Source organism: Netta rufina (assembly GCF_964035555.1).
Source record: "Netta rufina genome assembly, chromosome: 4".
Taxonomy (NCBI): Eukaryota; Metazoa; Chordata; class Aves; order Anseriformes; family Anatidae; genus Netta; species Netta rufina.
This window is the reverse complement of record NC_140127.1, coordinates 15,798,179-15,815,639: the sequence shown is the minus strand read 5'-3', so window position 1 is coordinate 15,815,639 and position 17,461 is coordinate 15,798,179. Positions and strand designations below refer to the sequence as shown.

The 17,461-nt window shown below is 40.5% G+C and overlaps 1 protein-coding gene across 2 annotated transcripts; it reads right to left on the bottom strand.

Moving 5' to 3' along the window:
• Nucleotides 1-5,423: 5,423 nt before the first annotated feature.
• NAAA (N-acylethanolamine acid amidase) lies at nt 5,424-16,605 on the bottom strand. 2 transcript variants are annotated; one of them, XM_084286714.1, is made up of 11 exons: nt 16,282-16,605; nt 15,819-15,983; nt 14,332-14,458; nt 13,476-13,566; nt 11,205-11,281; nt 9,700-9,872; nt 8,820-8,882; nt 8,168-8,234; nt 7,599-7,627; nt 6,549-6,630; nt 5,424-5,740 (listed from the first exon to the last, which is right to left on the bottom strand). In XM_084286714.1, the coding sequence occupies exons 1-10, from the start codon at nt 16,506-16,508 to the stop codon at nt 6,555-6,557; spliced, it is 1,095 nt and encodes a 364-aa protein (XP_084142840.1). In that variant the 5' UTR covers nt 16,509-16,605; the 3' UTR covers nt 5,424-5,740; nt 6,549-6,554. The 2 variants fall into 2 exon arrangements, with proteins under 2 accessions (XP_084142840.1, XP_084142841.1); XM_084286715.1 differs by having other exon boundaries at nt 5,424-5,737.
• Nucleotides 16,606-17,461: the final 856 nt, after the last annotated feature.

Below are 17,461 nucleotides of genomic sequence, written 5' to 3'. Positions count from 1 at the left end.
CCAAACACATCTGGTGCTTTATAGTCTTTTTTTCATATGCAGGTACTCCGACAACTTTTCAGATCATTAACTACTCAAATGGACAATTGCACAGAAAAAAAAATAAATCAGAATTGCTAGCATGTAAGGCTCTTATTTGTCACCTCCTATACAGGGAAAAGCCCATTTCAGGAGAAACAGATTTTCAAGTTCAGAAACTCTGTGTGTAGACTTATAATTTCCATATGGATTTTCACATAAAGATGTCTTTTCAAAGAGAAATACCTGAAGATTTCACCAAGTATTAGCTCCCCAGAGAAGCAATGATAGGAATGATCTGTTCTGTATCAGCAGCTTGCTTTAGAAACAGACATCCCCAATCATCTCCACTTAGTGCGTTCTGGTACACCTGGCAGAGCAGTCCGAAACAGCATGACACGGGTTCCTTTCAGATGAAAGACACCAGAGGACACAATCTGGCTACTAAACAGGAGCTCAGTCCACTGGAGCAGATTCAAGCCATGCCCAAGAAAAAACCCTGAAGCATGGCTAGTGCGGACAGTTGCTCCTCCACAGTGGAGGTCAACACAGCTTACGTGCCTAGCTTCAAAACCTGATACTACCAGCCTCAAAGGAAGCTGGATGCTTCAACTTTTCAGAAGAGGTGAGCACTTTTAAAGATACCTTTAAAAATGCCAGCCAGCATGAGAAAAAAATCCTTTTTCAGGAACTAGAACACTGCCAGATGAGTTTTAAAAACCAAAGAACCTATTTTAAATGTGTGCTCAGGTACAGAGGTAGGTACCTTGCTTGCCTACAGTGTATTCAGGGGTACTACCTACATGTTTTGATAAAACATGATCTTGGATTTGAGATCACTTCTGGAGAAACAAAATAAAACTTTTCCCCTGAAAAAAAAAAAAAAAACGCAAAAAACAACAACATCAAAACCACAAGCATTTGTTGTTTGGACAGCTCTACTTTAAACATGAATTTTGGCCATCTGTACAGAGGGGTAGTCTGTGTTAGTGTACCCTAGGAGCACCTGCAGATATCAAGCACAGGCACTAGCACTTACCTACATCTCTTATCTGGTTAACAGGTCTCTCCCAACCAATTCCTGCAGCTGCAAACTTCTGTTACCCACAGATTCTTCTGAGGGCCACAGCCTGAGCAAAGGCGTGCAAAGCAATAAGCCAGAGAATCCAAAGGAATGATACCTGCTTCAAGGGTGGGTTGAGTGAGGAAGAAATAGAGCTAACCCAACCGCTCAGCACCTCTGATCCTTCCTCATCCATCCCATAGTGAAATACGACCCCCCATACCTAAAACCCTGTTTGCAAGGAAAAGTTGCAGTGTAGGAGTCCATAAGGATGCAGCCTGAATGACATGGTGAAATTCAATGGTGGCATCACCTCAAATACAGGCTGTATTAAACAACTAGCTGAGATAAAACAGTGCATTTGTGAAACAACTGGCTGCCCACTCGTTTCTCACCAAAAACACAACCGAACAAGACATAGACTCAAGAGCTGCACATAGATATAGGCAACTAACAGATCAATAAAGCTCAGTGCCTCAGCAGAGGACCACAAACACATATTGATGCATATTCCCTGTTCACCAGTTGGCGTTGAAAGGCAGAAGAAACTTCTACAGTCATACCCCACATACACCTCCACAGACATGGGCTAACACACTTCCTTTTGCAACACAGGCTGCTGATCTGTTTAATACTACCCCATGATAAAATAACACATAAAACCCAATAAAGGAAAACTTGCATAAATCCCTCTGCATCAACAAGAAAGAAGGAAGGAAAGAAGGAAAGAAGAGCAACAACAAAAACCTAGGTAAATTTCCAGGCTTAACTGCAAGTATCAACTCTTACAAAATGAAAACCTATGACACCATTTTGAATTAAATTCTACACTCTGTCACATCACTGAGCTCGTCCAGATTACAGATCTGTGCAGAATTTGGGGCTCCACCTACTTGAATCAAAATCCTGAAAGGAGCAACAAACTACTCCGCCATGCAAAGTTAACTCTAAAACAATGCACTTCTTAAGAAAGACAACACGTTCACATGTCATATGCACAACAGAATCCCCACTAGCTTGTAAATTTTACAGATATTTGGATGACCAAGGGAAGAGATGAGCAGAATCTAGACGGCAACGAGAGGATAAAACAGACTGAATGTTTACTAGGAATAAAACAGTGAGAGATGCAAAATTTAAACAAATTTTAAGTTCTGCTAGTAGAAAAACAACAACATATAGAAAATAATTTTGACAAGAATAAAAATGCATGCTAGCACCAGGGAAAGTGATGATCCTTCCTTTCCCTCCTAGAGTAAATACCCCTGCTCCACGTGTACAACAGACTAAGCTTTGCTTGTAGCTGGAAACAAGACAGTGAAACGTGGTTAATTTTACACATGCACTGAACTCTGCACCTGCACAGTTACTGCAGTGCCAAAAAGGAGAATTTCACTTAGAAAAAGTGATATATAGAAAGGACATTTCACCTCACCAAGTAACTACTGAAGACAAAACAGTTGCAGAGAAAAGAAAAATAAAACTTACCTTGCCACCAATTTCTAGCTTAAGGATTTATTAAAATAAACATAAAAGCTCTCCACTTCTTAAATAATTGTTTGTTTGCTTATATAACCAGCATTCAGTACGCAAAGTGATCAATAATCTCTGAAGTGATTTACTTGATTACAGATTTAGAAATTCCTCCTGAGATCTAAATGATCAAGCAAGCTGTTCTCTTGGGCATGCAGCAGAAATTGCCATTGCTTTCAGCACCTGCAGTACACAACATACGTGCTGCTCTGCAACAAGCACAGACCCTTCAATTTACTTACTGCACAGTTCTGAGCAGCCTTAAGAATCCTCTCCCATGTGATGCTTAAGAAAGGTTACAGGTCTGAAATGGATTAGGATTACTGAAGAGGATTAGGAATGAGAAAGATGGTACATTGGCTTCTCTCATCTTAAAAGGACCAGTTTGTAAACAGCTTCAAGTTCCCTTTTGTTAAATGCAAATTTCTCAAAGAGAAGAGAAATAAACATTTCACCCACTCTCTGTGTTGGACTGAAAAATCTTTTGGGCTTTATAGCTAGGGAGTCTGGACTGCAGAAACAAAAAAAAAAATGGACAAAGCAAGGATAAAGTAAGTTAGTTCTAATTAATTACTTATCAATTCTAAGTCATGAAGCTGATGGGGCTTGAGAAAGCAGAAAAACTGTTTTGTTTCCGTCTCTAAAATGTGAACACACAAAGCAGATGAAACGTCAAACAGAAGGATGACCAGTGAGCAATTCCAATAACTATGAATGATCCTTCTTTTTTTAAAGAACAAACAAACCAGATCCCACAAAAAAAAAAAAACCAACACTCTCTCAAAACAACCAGTGCTGCATTTATTGTTTCCTTATATATCCAGCACTGTTTTATTTAAACTGTTTAAAAACCTCTGCGTTTTTATCAGATTTCAATTCTTAGACAAAAGAAGCTCAACATGTTTCACAGATTATCTAGTTTGTAATATATGTCATTTAACACTTTGTTTATATTTTTAGCATGTATTTAAACTGAGACCAGAAAGTTATACGTATCCTTCTGCTTAGCAAAATACATATACCTATATCTATATAGGCGTAAAGGCTTCATTTTATTGGCAGAGTGTCTGAATGTTTGTTTATAAACTGATAAAACGCAAGGCTTTCAGAAAATATTTTAAAGGAACAAAAGGAAAAAAGATTATTTCAAATCTAGCTTTCCATTTAAAATTCAAAAAACAATTATTTTTTTTTTCACTAATGTGTTCTGTGGCTGAGCCTTACCACTTTCTGATCAGCTGATGAGACAATACAGGAGTGGACAACTGTTTGCTGAATATTCATGGATACCAAATATTTATGCACTCCAGATCTGTTTGTACACCTGGAAGCAAACATGTTTGATTCATTTTATAAAGGACTGAGAATCTGGGCACACCGCTGGCAGAAGATAATCAGCCTAACACTTCTGAGGTCAAGAGGACTATGCAAAATTATTCCTGTGAGGATTGTTTTGCCTTTACTTGTGGGTGGCAGTTACATAAGGAAACCCTGGTGGAATGAGGAGTCACTGTCTGCTCTGTGGATTAAAGCAACGTCATCCTGATATCTCAAAGATATTGTAACTTCCATTATTCACATCCTCTTCCAGAAAACCTCTATTTTTCAGCTTTATCAGTTCTGGTATATGACTACTAACATCATTATACAAACTGGGTCAAGACAAAGCTGGCAGCGCATTTATCCAGGCAGAAGTAGAGGATGCAGGTAAGTAGGTTACGACACTTAGCCAGACTCAGCGCAAGGAGATAAAGGGACCACATCTCCAGAAGGCTCACTCGGGAACAGTTTGCATAACCGGCACACCAGCACTGCGGATGGCATTGCACATATCTGGAAATGGCTCTCTCACCTAGCGCTACGATCATACCTTCTCCTAGGTAAAATTTTCACAGGCACTCACCTGAATATTGTCTGGTGAAGATCCAGACCTCTAAGCTTTATGTGAAGGTATCCACTGCTCTTGACTCCTTAAATCCTGTATTTCTGGGGTGCTTGCAAGAAGTGCCTAATTCACAGTATGCAGTCACAGCATAACTAGGCAAAACAAAACAAAAACCCACCGCTGCACTAGAAAAGGGAGTTGTAAAGTTTCTGTTGAAGACAGCTTTCAAATATCAAAAGGAAAACAATCCATTTTCTAATCTCGCAACTATTGCATCACAAACTTCTATCATCTATTGTGGGGAAGAAGCCTGTATCATCACATCTCCTTAAGTAACTCCTGATTTCTGATGCGGAGCCATATTTCCTCACCTTATACTAAATACAGTCCTTAGACAGACTGAAAATCTCTGTTTATGGTCCACTACCTTATCTACTGCTATAAGTCAAGTGCTTTCCATATTACCTGGGAACCATCTTAAGACTACATGCCTCTTAGTGATCTTTCATAAGCCTAATAAAAACAGCTGAAGAACTTGTGCACTGGAGAACCATAGCTGAAGAGGAAAGATACTGCCTGCAGTGGTATTCACACCGTGTAGTCATGTTCCTTTGCACTGATGCAGTAACTTTTGTCTTGAGGAAGATCTACGGAGTGCCTCAGGACAGGATGGCCACAGTGATGCAGCTGAACAAAGGCTGAGACAGTCTCGCGACCTGCGGCAACCCTGTTCTCTGACTCTTCCAGCTTCCCTAGCACTCAGGCCAATTCTTGCTTGGCACAGCACCTGACCCTGCTGGGCTCACATTCACAGGCCCCATACAAGTCAGAAACAGATGATGACAGTGGTATTATCACCACAGGTCTTCATAAATCAAGCAATCAGCTGTGTATTTTTATTTAATTATGTTCAGACCTACATCCCACACAAAATATATTTAGTTTTTATTTATTAGTAAGTACATGAGTACAATCAAATTGCACAACTCTTTCCAAAAACAATAAAAAAACAGTTTTTAGTCATCAACAGTTGCTAGAACACGAATATAATTAAAATAAAATCAATCTTCCTTTACAGTTCATTAACAGTATCATCTGCAACACTTCAAAGAACTAACAAGTCATTATTTCCTGAATGGTTTGCACAATTAGTAAGCCAAAACAACTGTTCTGCTTTTGAGTGTGATTTTAAAAGCTTATGCTGGTCTTGGAAAGCTTCAGCTTTTCGCCAGTTTGGTCTGCTGAAATAAACAGATACATAGGTAAATAAGAGAGCATAGGTTTGTATGAAGTTAAAAAAGAAATGAACGCTTCAGAATCTCTAAAAGTCCTGCTAAAATCTAATGTCCAATATTAACTGCTATTAATATAATACTAATAATGGTTTAAAAAGCTATTCAAACTGAAATGCAGTTTCTTATGGTCCTGCCAAGCCCCCACACACAACCAGAGTTTCTTGGAATAGAAATGTCTGTAACTTAGTGTTTTACTTTGAACACAGTAAAGCCACCACCTGAATCTCTGTGGGAGTTCAATCACTTCAACTTTTTCTGCAAGACCACTGGACAAAACCTGAGGATGCTAATGTTCAGCTGGTTATGAAGGGCTGTTACAAGCTAAGCTTGATTCTTCTTTGTGCCAAGTGCACCGACTTCACCTGCTAGGGTTCACCACTGGCAGGGCTTCCTGTCAAAGTCAGCCACTGGAAGGCATGTGAAATATACCACAGTAGTGGAAATGGTAAAAATAATAGGTAAAATGTTCATATAGCCAACAACTACCCATAGCTCACCACACCTACCCCTTCCCCTCCGATAAAGTACTTTTCCTCAAATAATCTCCAAGGTTTTTGTAAAGAAAGTCAATACTTAACTCCTATCTCTGAATCAGCTAGGGAAGGTATTTACTCAAGGTCAATAAGCAAACCAAGGGAATCAGGAATCCAGACTAGGTCACTTGAGTGCCACTGCAGTGCTTTGCCCCTCAATGACCCTTCAGTTGAAATTTTATTTAAGTACAAGTAGCTAGGAGTACCAGCACATTACTTACACCTCTTCACTTCATAGTTCTAATCCATGTCTGGTACTTCTCTGGAAATGCAGCACTCATTACTGTGGTATACACTGTGTTACTAGTAGGGAAAAGAAGAAAACAGTGAGTGAAAAATCATTCCAAAGATGAGAAGATTAATTTAGAAAACTAGCAAAGCAGCAAGACAAATTTTAGTGGAAACAAACTGCTTAGGTACAGAAGCATTAGGACGAGTGGGAAAGAGACTGATAAAAATGATAGCTGCTGGCAAAAGTTTTCACGTTTTTCCTTCCATTTAGTACAGCAAAGAAACAGTATTTCTACATCTGTTTGGATCACTGTATTAAAAAAAACGGTATTGCTAATTGTAACAGTCACAAAGATATAATCTTCTCCTTTCCAAATTTCCTCACACTTATAAGAAAGAGGAGAGGAAGTCCTCATACTGACTCTGAAGAACCCATTGCCAAGCTCTAATGTGAGTGACTGATCCAGAGAAGGTACTGAGCTCCATGTAAAAGCAAAGCAAAACAGGATAACCTGCAGAACAATGCAGAACTATAATGTTATACTGAAATCGGTCTGTTTTAAAAAGCCAGTAAATGGTACCTAAAAGCTATGTCCCCATTTACCACTTCTTTTTTTTTTTTTCACACGTCAAGCAGAGCTAAATCAGAAGCACCAGATAAAGCCATTTCTAGCGTTAACACAAATCCAACCTTTCCAAAAGTCAAAGGCACAAAGGAGTTGGTAAAAAGAACTGTTAAGAAATTACTGCTGTTCATGTAAGCTGTTACTTGTTTCACTACTACAAAGGAACTTCCCATTACCAGACTAAGCCTAACAAAGCACAGTTTCATGGCCAGAGAGACACGAGGAAGATGGCCAGAGAGGAAGAGTTCTGTGAAAGTCTTCAGCACCATCTGCACAAGCAGTAATCTATGCTGGGAAATGACAAGATACTCAAACAGATGTATAGGAAAATCCTGAGGAAGTTTGTGATGGCCTTTTAAGTGGCCCAAGGCATGGTAGGAGGCACTGATTGACATCTCTGAATCTAATACTTACTCATTTAAGACTGGCTTCACTGATAACACCTGTACAGAAAGTTTGAAAATGTGTCATTTTGGTGAAAAGGGAATTAAAATGCTATTTAGAAACAGCAGTAGGATGAAGTTATAAACACAAATAATACAGAATCAAGAATTACTCTTGCTGTGTTTTAAGTATTGGACCATTTCACTAAAAAAATATAATTCTGAAATATACAAAATTGAAGTTCTCAAAACTGAGTGGTAAATATCACTCTTGTCTAACACTTTAGCTGCCTGCTCTAATATTTATGACTGCACTTGAACGAGGGAACTGCACGGAGATGATGGTGATGGGATTCATCACTTACCCTTTCAACTTGGGTTGGCAGACTATTATGAAATGACTACACAGAGAGTTCAGAACCATTTTAATGCACAAACTTGTCAGCCTTAAACTCTCCAGAGGTGGCTGCGTGGCACATCCTTTTCACCATGCCTTCCTTGCATAGCTTTAAAATCACTGACAACCACGTAACCACTTCTGCTTTGAAAGAGTTTCAAGTGAAAGTCTACGTGCCACATTACAGAATTTAAAATAAATACCTGAAAGAGCGTATCAAAATTGATATTCTGCTGTCCAGTAGCATTGAGAGCTTTCATGGCTGGAGTTCTGTGGGAGAACAATGCAATATCATTAAACACAGTTTATTGTTCCAAAGGCTATGAACCACCACTGTGAAGAATTTACTCAGTGAATGCCTTTAATTTTATAATGCCTCTTATGGTCTAAACTTATCCACAGTTCTGTGCGACTTAATCTAGACTCACACTGCTGAAGTTACTGTGTTACTACACTGTGAGCTCAGAACAAAGGGAATCTGCCAGCAGCTTTTTGCAGACCACACATCCTAAAGATTGTGTGATGTCTGCAAGTCTCTCAATAGTGCCATCAAATACAGGATTTAGATTCACAGTGAAAATGTAATTTTTACTAAACTTTATATGGAAATGTTTGATACACAGTATATCCTTGCTACTTCTCACCTTGCATGCCATTCAATGCCAAACAGACTTTCCTCTGGCACGTGTCATTGTCACTCCTAGCTTATCTGTTCCCATTTGAGTGGCATTCCAGAAACTGAACAAACTGCCTGCTCAGCAAGCTAACACCTGCTCAGAGAAGAAAACACCCAAGACTCTAAGCTTTTTAAAAATGGAAGCGATATCTCACTGCAGAGGTCTAAACTAAATTTACCTTCGGTCATCAAAAGGAGGAGGGGTAGTCCAATGGTCATAATTTGTCTCCACACGAAACCACCTGTCATGTAACACACAAGCAAGCAAACAAAAGGTGCATCAGCAGGTAATTAACAAAAGTCGAGAATCAGTATTTCTGTACTGCCTTCAGAAACCTCTTCCCTGTGTCTCTTGCAAATTCAAGGGATCATATACATACAGCAGTCTTTACCATAAGCTACTGAACGCAAATGAAAAAGGAGTGACCTCTTGAACTGCTAATGGCAAAACTACTACTGACCAGGAAAAAAGTAAGATTAGATCTTTAAAGAGATAATTAGAGAAAGGATTATGTGTACACACTATAGCCTGCAGCATTCCACTTGGAGCGCACAGAGCCAACAGGCCATCTGGCTGTTGCCAAGCCAGCACTTACTAACTGACAGCAATCATTAAGTTCCATTTTGTCACTGCAGGGCAACTATTAAGGATCTCCTTCATTTATCAAGCAGCTGATTTCACAAAAATCACAGAAACGATTAGTTTTGAGCCTTCAACCCTTCTACCACGCTGTGAGAAAACTAACTTGGGAGCACTGAATTTAATCATACAATACTTGGCAGACAACCCTCAAAATCTTGCCCTCAATGTGCCCTCAAATCTTGTCTCCTTTGAAATCTATCTAAAAAATAAATACATACAGATGTTTTTTTGATGCTCTGGACTACCCCAATCTGACAAGGCAGTGTGATGCCTTCCCAGGAAGGGACTGGGGTTCCTTTCTGAGGCTGTCAAGCTTTCCCTTCTCAACATTGGTAAGAGATGGGCCTGGATCTCTAAAGAAAGCTGTATCACTTAAGAGGGAGTATGAAAAAAAACACAACATTTTGTGTACTTACGCTCCACTTAAAGGATCAAGAGGCCAGAGGTCAGCTGGCCCTCTTCTATTCCTCGTTATGACCATGCCTTCTTTGGGTGATACACCTCCTACAATATAGTAAACTTCAGCAATGATGGGAATGCCAGCTAGTCTGAGAACAGCTGACTGAAAGTCCTCTGCTCTGCTCAGGGTCTAGTGCAAAAAGGAGAGCACAATGAAACAAAATTCACAAAGCACAGTCAAGCACAAAGTAAGCACTGAGACACCTGAAAAAGCACAGCAGTCGCAGCTTTGTTGCAAACTGCAATCAACTCTAAGGTGCTATTTGAAGATACCTCTTTGAAAACACTTCTGTGATTTTAGCACAAGAACATGAAATGAGTGACTAGCAACAGACCTCATTAATCCCAGCTTTGCAAATGCACAAAGTAAATATACATGCATGCATATGCACATGTACACACACACATGTATATGGTGAAAAAAGATGAAAAATCTGCCATTGAAGAGATAAAGGCATGTCCACACTCTGCCAGTTCAATCCTCAAAGTTTTTCAACTTGCAAAATGGGACAGAAATGGGATGAGGAGGAAAAAAAAAAAGAAGCACTCTGCATCCTTGTCTTGCCTTTAGTTTAAGACGATTTTGATAACAATGGAGAAGCAGTGGCATTGCTCACATCAAGCCTTCCTTTTCTTGCCATAACCACACGACTAATTTAGTATGAAATGATAACTGCACCACAGCCAGTGAAGCTACTGTTTACAGGCATAGGGCCACAGTCTACTGAAGTACTTCTTTAAAAATCAGTGCTGTGCAGGAACTAAAGCCAAATATGGAGAACAAACATAAAGTAAAAGTGCTCTTAATTGTTTTAAACAATTAGTTATTTCTGACAGCAACGCTGCAGCTAGTAGTAGGCAAGGCATGGCCTCAGCTCACATCTCAAACTCAAAAAATGTCAATAATGAGGTTTCCAGTAAACATTCCAGTTCTGCAGGGAGGTTTTTACTTACAAAAGATATAATTCATGTTTGCTATAATTCATGAATTGGAAAAGCAGCAAACCTGCTTTATCCTAGCAGCTATACTAATACAACATTCATTAAAAGTGCTATACAAAACACCAGTCTAACTCCTGCCACTCACCAGTGAGCTCTCTAATAAGGGAACTTATCAAATGTAATAAAACAACCACGGGTTCATATGTGTACTATCTGAGAGTACAGCTGCTCAATTTGCTAAATTACTACATCCCTCACAGCTAGCTGAGATCCTCCCTTGGAAGGAAGTCTTTGCACAGATACTCAGATTTTTGGCAGGGATCAGAGATCGTCCCCCTGAAGGGCTGGACTTGCCTTTATCAAACGCGTTGCAGATTACTTGGGAATAATACCTATCTACCCTTATAAAATATAATCTCACCAATTTATTCAATTTTCTGTGAAAAAAGTCAAATTTACTAGGGGTCTGTAAGTTGAAAGGACATCACTGAAATCTGAGAATATAACGTAGTGCACTTACATCTCGGACAAGCCAGCTGACAGGGTAATTTCGATTCAGAAAAGCAGCTATTGCATTTTCCCACCAGCTACCACCCGCTGGAAAAAAAGAAAAAAAAAAAAAAAAAAACTATTGTACATACATGTTACTTACACTGTAAAATCTATCCTCCTCGTCTTCCTTTCTTCTCCAGGTCCCATCTCTAGCTCTGCAATCTTACCCCCTACTCGATTAAAAACTCTTAATCTGTAGATTAAAAGATTTACAGCAACAGAACTCTCAACCAGTCTGAAAGGTTTCAGTCAGAAAACACGCTCAGAAGTTAAAGATCTCTGTTTCAGTGCTACCATCAGTACTTTAGGGCTCCCTTTCTTTCAGCCTATAGTGATTCCAGCATCAGCTTCAACAATTTCACTTCCAAGAATCCAACAAAGAGCTACAGAGAGATCACGCTGCTGAGAAGGGCCACAATAAACAGAACATCTGTTTACTGTGCTCTTTGCGTAACTTAGAACAGAAGTTCTCAAGCAAATCACTGTAGGACCCATAATGTGAACGAGAAGTAGAGGATCCGATACCAGCATTAACAAAAGTGAAAAAGGTATTTAGCTCTTTAGAGAAAATACACAGTACTTCTCAGAACTCGCAAGTGCTAGCACTTTAAATCAAGAACTCAGCATTGATAATTTACCAGCTTCTCAATTTTTCATCATTTTTTATTCATAGCTGAGTGCTGAGCACTGAAGAGTCAAAGGTTGCCCTAAGAGGAAGTAGCACTTTGCAACACGCATTGCCCAAAAGACTGCAAGTCTATTGATAAGATTTGTTAGTCTACATCTGTCAGCTCAAATATTAGCATAAATCATCTCATTGTTCGTCTTACTGAACTCCTACAACAAGAATTACACTGAAATCTTAAAGTAAGTAAAAAAGGGGAAAAAAAAAAAAAAAAAAAAAAAAAAAGAGGTAGTAATAGTGATTGTGTGTTTTCGGGAAAAATTAGGAGAACCAAGAAAAACAGAAGGACAACTTTATACTTTTTTTTTATGCCCAAACAAGAAAAAGGCAACAGAAATAATATCTGTTATTTGAGAGACCTTCACCCTAATTTAAAGTCACCTCCCTTCCCAGCCAGAGTGCACAAGTTTATTTCCTCAAATTTCATTTCAGTTGTATGGTGACAGACAGACAAACAAGCAGTCAGTAACAACCGATTTACAGGACCACAGCATGTGTTGAGTGAATTATTATTGTCTATAATAAAAAAGCAACTGAAACAAAGGCATGCAGGTGGGTGACAGCACATCAGCTCCTGATGGACAAGAGGGGCCCATCTCACACAAACATTTGCAGCACTTGATTCCAGTATCGTAATCAGGAAAAAATAATGAGCTTGTGCATGGATTAACGCATCTCACCGTGGTCTCAGATGATCTTTGCACACTGCTGAGATACGTTATAGAGAACAGAACAGCCTGGTTTTGTCCCCAGGTCATGCTCACTTTGGTCTGCAAGACCAAATCAAGCCGTTTTGCAAAGATTCAGTACATTTAAGACTCTTATGTCCAAGCTGATTTTAGTACAAATTAAGAGCAGTTAGCATCTCTCAGTATTGGGCCAAGATGATCCAGTTTTGAAAAGATTAAATAATTACACTAGCATCAGAAGCAGGCTTTTAAAAAATACGAATATCAATTATGGAAACAATCTAGAGAATCTTAATATTGCAAGAAAGCAGAATTAACAAAGGAAGCAGGAATCAAAAGGCACACGTGCTCCACACCAGAGTCCCTAATTACAGAAATAATGAATATGTATATAATTCTCTGTCTTACTCTTCTCTTCTGATCCTTTCATTCAAGCTGCCTTATGTGGACAGAGAAAAATGGGATATAGGGAAAGGAAGAGAGAACTAGGAAAGTGACAGTTTATTTGCTATACAAGGCTCCTTTTTTGTCTCAGCACCTACTCTGTCATCTCTCATTGTGTCTCTCGGACAGATCACAAGATTTTTCTCTTACTGCCTCCTCCTACTCAGTCTCCTCTGACACTTTTCAAGCTCAGATGACACTGCTGATAAACAAATGCCTCTCTCCTCCGTAGCAGCCAAAAACTGGCAGCATGTGTGCTTTCATCTCCCGAGGGCCAGAGAAGTCATTCAGTTTCATCTCCTTTCTGGCAGACCTAACAGTATTTTTCCCTCTTAGAGAATGTGACAGAAGAGCTGGAAGAGGCAACAATCAACTGAAATAGTATACGTGTTGTCAAGTGTGGAAGACGGATTTTTTTTACCTCGTTCATCACCAGAGACTGTGAACTTGTGCGGACTTTGTCCAGTCCATAAGCCTACGTAACCAAGAAATGTGGTTCCTTGATATGCTATCTGAAACCAAGAAACATACAGTATTTTAGCATTCTGGAACTAAGCACTTTTTGAAATACAAGCAACATTCCAAAACAGCATCCTGTACTTTTTCCTGTGACTTTCATACATTGTTTTGGAAGTCCCTTTAAAACCCTTTGCCTTAAATTATAATAAACCTTGCAAAGTAAATTATAAAAAGACTCACAATACACTGCATTTCATTTGTTAATGATCACCAACTGCTACAAAAAATTTGCTCAAGTTAGCAAGGGACCAAGTAAGAAACAAAGAATTCTGTATTTGCAAAAAGGACAAATGAATATTAAGAAAATGAAACTAATGAGGACTGCACTAGCAACTAGTTCATTTTAGACAATATTCATCTAAAACATACACATTGGTCAATAAAATTAACAAGGCTTTAGAAAAGGGACAAAAAATTGGTCCCTGCCAAAACTGCTCTCTTTTCTACATTCTGTAGTATTTCCTTTTTTTTAATGCCTTGGCATTTTCTTCTTTTATCATCTCCTTCCAAATAATGATCTTGACACACCAGATTGCAGTTTTATTTGTTCTGCTAACTGGAGGTTCAGAAAACAAAACAAAAAAAAAACAGCACTCATCCCACATTCCTAGAAAGAGGGACTGTGGTGCTCTGATAATTTAGTAAACTTGGGTTGGGAACCAGATATCCCAGATAAAATGCTGCTGCCTGTGCAGCTGTGCAACCACACAGCATTGCTTCACAGAATACCACCCAGCCACACCACCCACAGTTCATACCTGTCCGCTTTTTATAAACTGCACATCAATTGTAATTTTACTTAATATATCTACAAAGTCATAATCCAGGTTCCGACCATGGTAAATGTTTCCTTTTTCATCCTGAGCAACAATACTAGTACAGAACCTTTAAAAAAAAAGAGAGAGAAAAAATTATTTTTTAAAAAGCTACGACAACACTTTCAACATTACAGTCTAGTTGAACTAGCACAACATTTCAGGAGTAACTGAGTTTATTTTCTTCTAAGTACTTTACACACAGAAGCATACAAATAAGAGCTCACATTACATCATTAACACTTGCAATACACAACCTGAAAGAATAGTCTCGCCTTGTACTTTTTCATATAATTTCACACAGCCTTCACTTTCAGTTTAAAGGAAAAAGAAAAGTACAAGGAAGTTTAACAGTGTCCTGTACGGGTCATGCACAATATCCACAAGGTGAAGACTTCCCAGAGAGCCTGGCATACAAAACCGTACAATATTTAACTTAAGACATCACACATGACTTAGAAAGTCAAAATTCCTGCTGCTGTCGATATCAGGTCAGATATAACAGACCAAGCAGGAATCATGATTTCCACTTAGGAAAAATGTCATTATTTCAAAACTTACTTTTTCTAAATCAAGATGAAAAGCCAACAGCAAAAAATGTCCACAAAGTATCAGTTTGAAACTTTTTTTTATTTCCTTTTTTACTAATTATAGATTGATTTCTATCTGGACCCTGATTATATTTTGATTACAGTTAGGTTAAATGTTCGAACAAAATCTTTTCAGTTTGGAAACTGATTACTTTTAAAGCATTGACAATGTCAACAGCAGTCTAACTTCTGTTGGACAGGAAGTGTGCTGAAACTCATTTTTCAGTAATAGTTTCACTTTCATGGAAACAATTTTTAATAAGTACGTTGTTCAAGAAGTATGCTGTTGCACAATGATCTTAGATATATGTTTTATCACTTAGGTTGCCCTGTGTGGAATCGACAGTCGGATTCAATGACCCACATGGATCCCTTCCAACTCAGGATGCTCCGTAATTCTGTAATTGAATTAGCAGGTAATTCACAACTTATTTTCTCTGGAGTTGTAAGTTTGCCATCCTAGTGATACACAGCACTGTCTGTTAAAATTGTAAAGGTAAAGAAAAGTTGCAGACTGGTAGTTTGCTCCTGGTTACTGTTCATTCTGGAGCACTGTTAGAGCCGAGAAACTTAAAATTTCATAGGTCTTATGGGGACTCAGGATGATGAGCATGCTCTGTGAGATATGAAGAACTAGCATTTAAAAGGCTATCTTATTGGGTGTGCTGCTCTGTACCTCATTCAAATCAGCATGCAAACTGTCTCCCAGCAGAACATCAGAAATGGTATCAGATAGAACAGCGTGATTTATCTGCTGTATCTTCATCTGCCTTATCAGATACTGAGCTAAAATGAATCTGTGCCCATGTCCGTCAGGTTCTATTACTCTCAGTCACTTACGCGGTGGATTCATAGGCGAAGTTAAGCAGAACTCCGTCGCCCAAACTGATTCCCAGGGCTTTGCACAGCCCCAGGATTTCCCCTGCGAAGGGCTGCGGCATGAAGGACTCCAGCTCTGCCGCAATTGGCTGAATAACTTCGTGGACCCATTTTGGCACGGTTTCACTGCAAAACACGCTCAAGGCATTAGCTACCTATTAGCTGAGAAAGAGACAAAAAGGTTGGCAACTTCTGCCCCACCGAGCGCCTGTCCCAAACTGGGACCAACCGTGCCAGTTGACACCGACCCCTTAGCACCCTCGCCCGCATCCCTCGCTGCACCTCACCGCCTTTCTATGCATCCCTCGAGAACCCTGCACAGCACAGGCGATTTGGGGACAATTCGGAGCCCTTCATCCCCCACCAGCTGTCCCCGCCAACCCCCCCGGTCCCGAGGAGGGTCCCCCCGCCGCCCAACACTCACTCGATGACCCGGGCGACGGCGGCGCGCAGGAAGGCGGGCTCGAAGTGCCTCAGCACCGGCAGCCACCGCTCCTCGGCGGGGCTGTCCAGGCTCACGTTGCACAGCAGCGGCGCCGTCCCGGGGCCCCCCGCCGCCGCTGTCCCGCACAGCACCACCACCACGACCACCACCAGCACCACCACCGCCAGCCCCTGCAGCCGGGAGCCCCGCGCCGCTGCCCGCCCCATGCTGCCTGAAGCGGCCGCAGCGGCCCCCGCCGTGCCCGCAGCCCCACGCCCCCGAGGGGCGGCTCAGGGGGAAGGGCCACGACATGGCGGCGGCGGCGCCCAGCGGCCAGATCGCCTCAGGGAGAAGGCGCCCGGCTGCGGCCTCGCCTCTCCCGCCCCGAGCTTCTCCACGGGCAACGAATGGGTAAAAGAGAGGTTAGTGCCTGTGTCTCGTTTCCCCTAGCGTTGGTTGATAAGTACCTGAGAGAAAGAGGGTCTACACCCTCGGTTTTAATAGGAGGGCAGAGGGGAAACTCGAGAAACGGAGCACAGCTTGTGAAATTGGCTCTTGGGCATGTTGTGAAACTGGGCACAGCTCCTCCTGCCACACATATACCCGGGAAACTGCACAGCTGTTCAGCGAAGAGAGAATAGCACAAGTAGGTTTCCTACAAATCCGTATGCCATTCCTACTATTCTCCCTTACCTGTGGTCTCCAAACCACGACATGTCCGTCCTCTGCCAGCTCCGTTACATGCCCCCTTCCCTGGAGAACAGGAGTTGTCCCCATCTTTCACTCAAGAGAAACCTTAATTTTCATTTACAGCCGCAAGAGAAAGTCAGATTTCATTCTGTACAAGCTCCCTCATGCTTCCATCTGTTTTTTTTCTTTAGGATGCAAGATGTGACCAAGAAACCCTTTGTCTTGCTTGTGGCTGGGTTAATAATTAGAAGTGATACAATTGTGTATTCATTGTAAATATGATGGTACAGGATATAAACATTAACCTGGTTTCTTGAAAATTGAAAACAAGAAAAAATACTCCACCACATTTTCCATTACACTGTGCATGTCACCTGTTTCTCCTCCCTTAGGAAATGAAACAGAACTTGACAAAGGGTAGTATAAATAAGTTATCAGGGCAACACGTGATTGGGTAAAGGGCAGAAAGGCCATTAGCAATCCCAGGTGA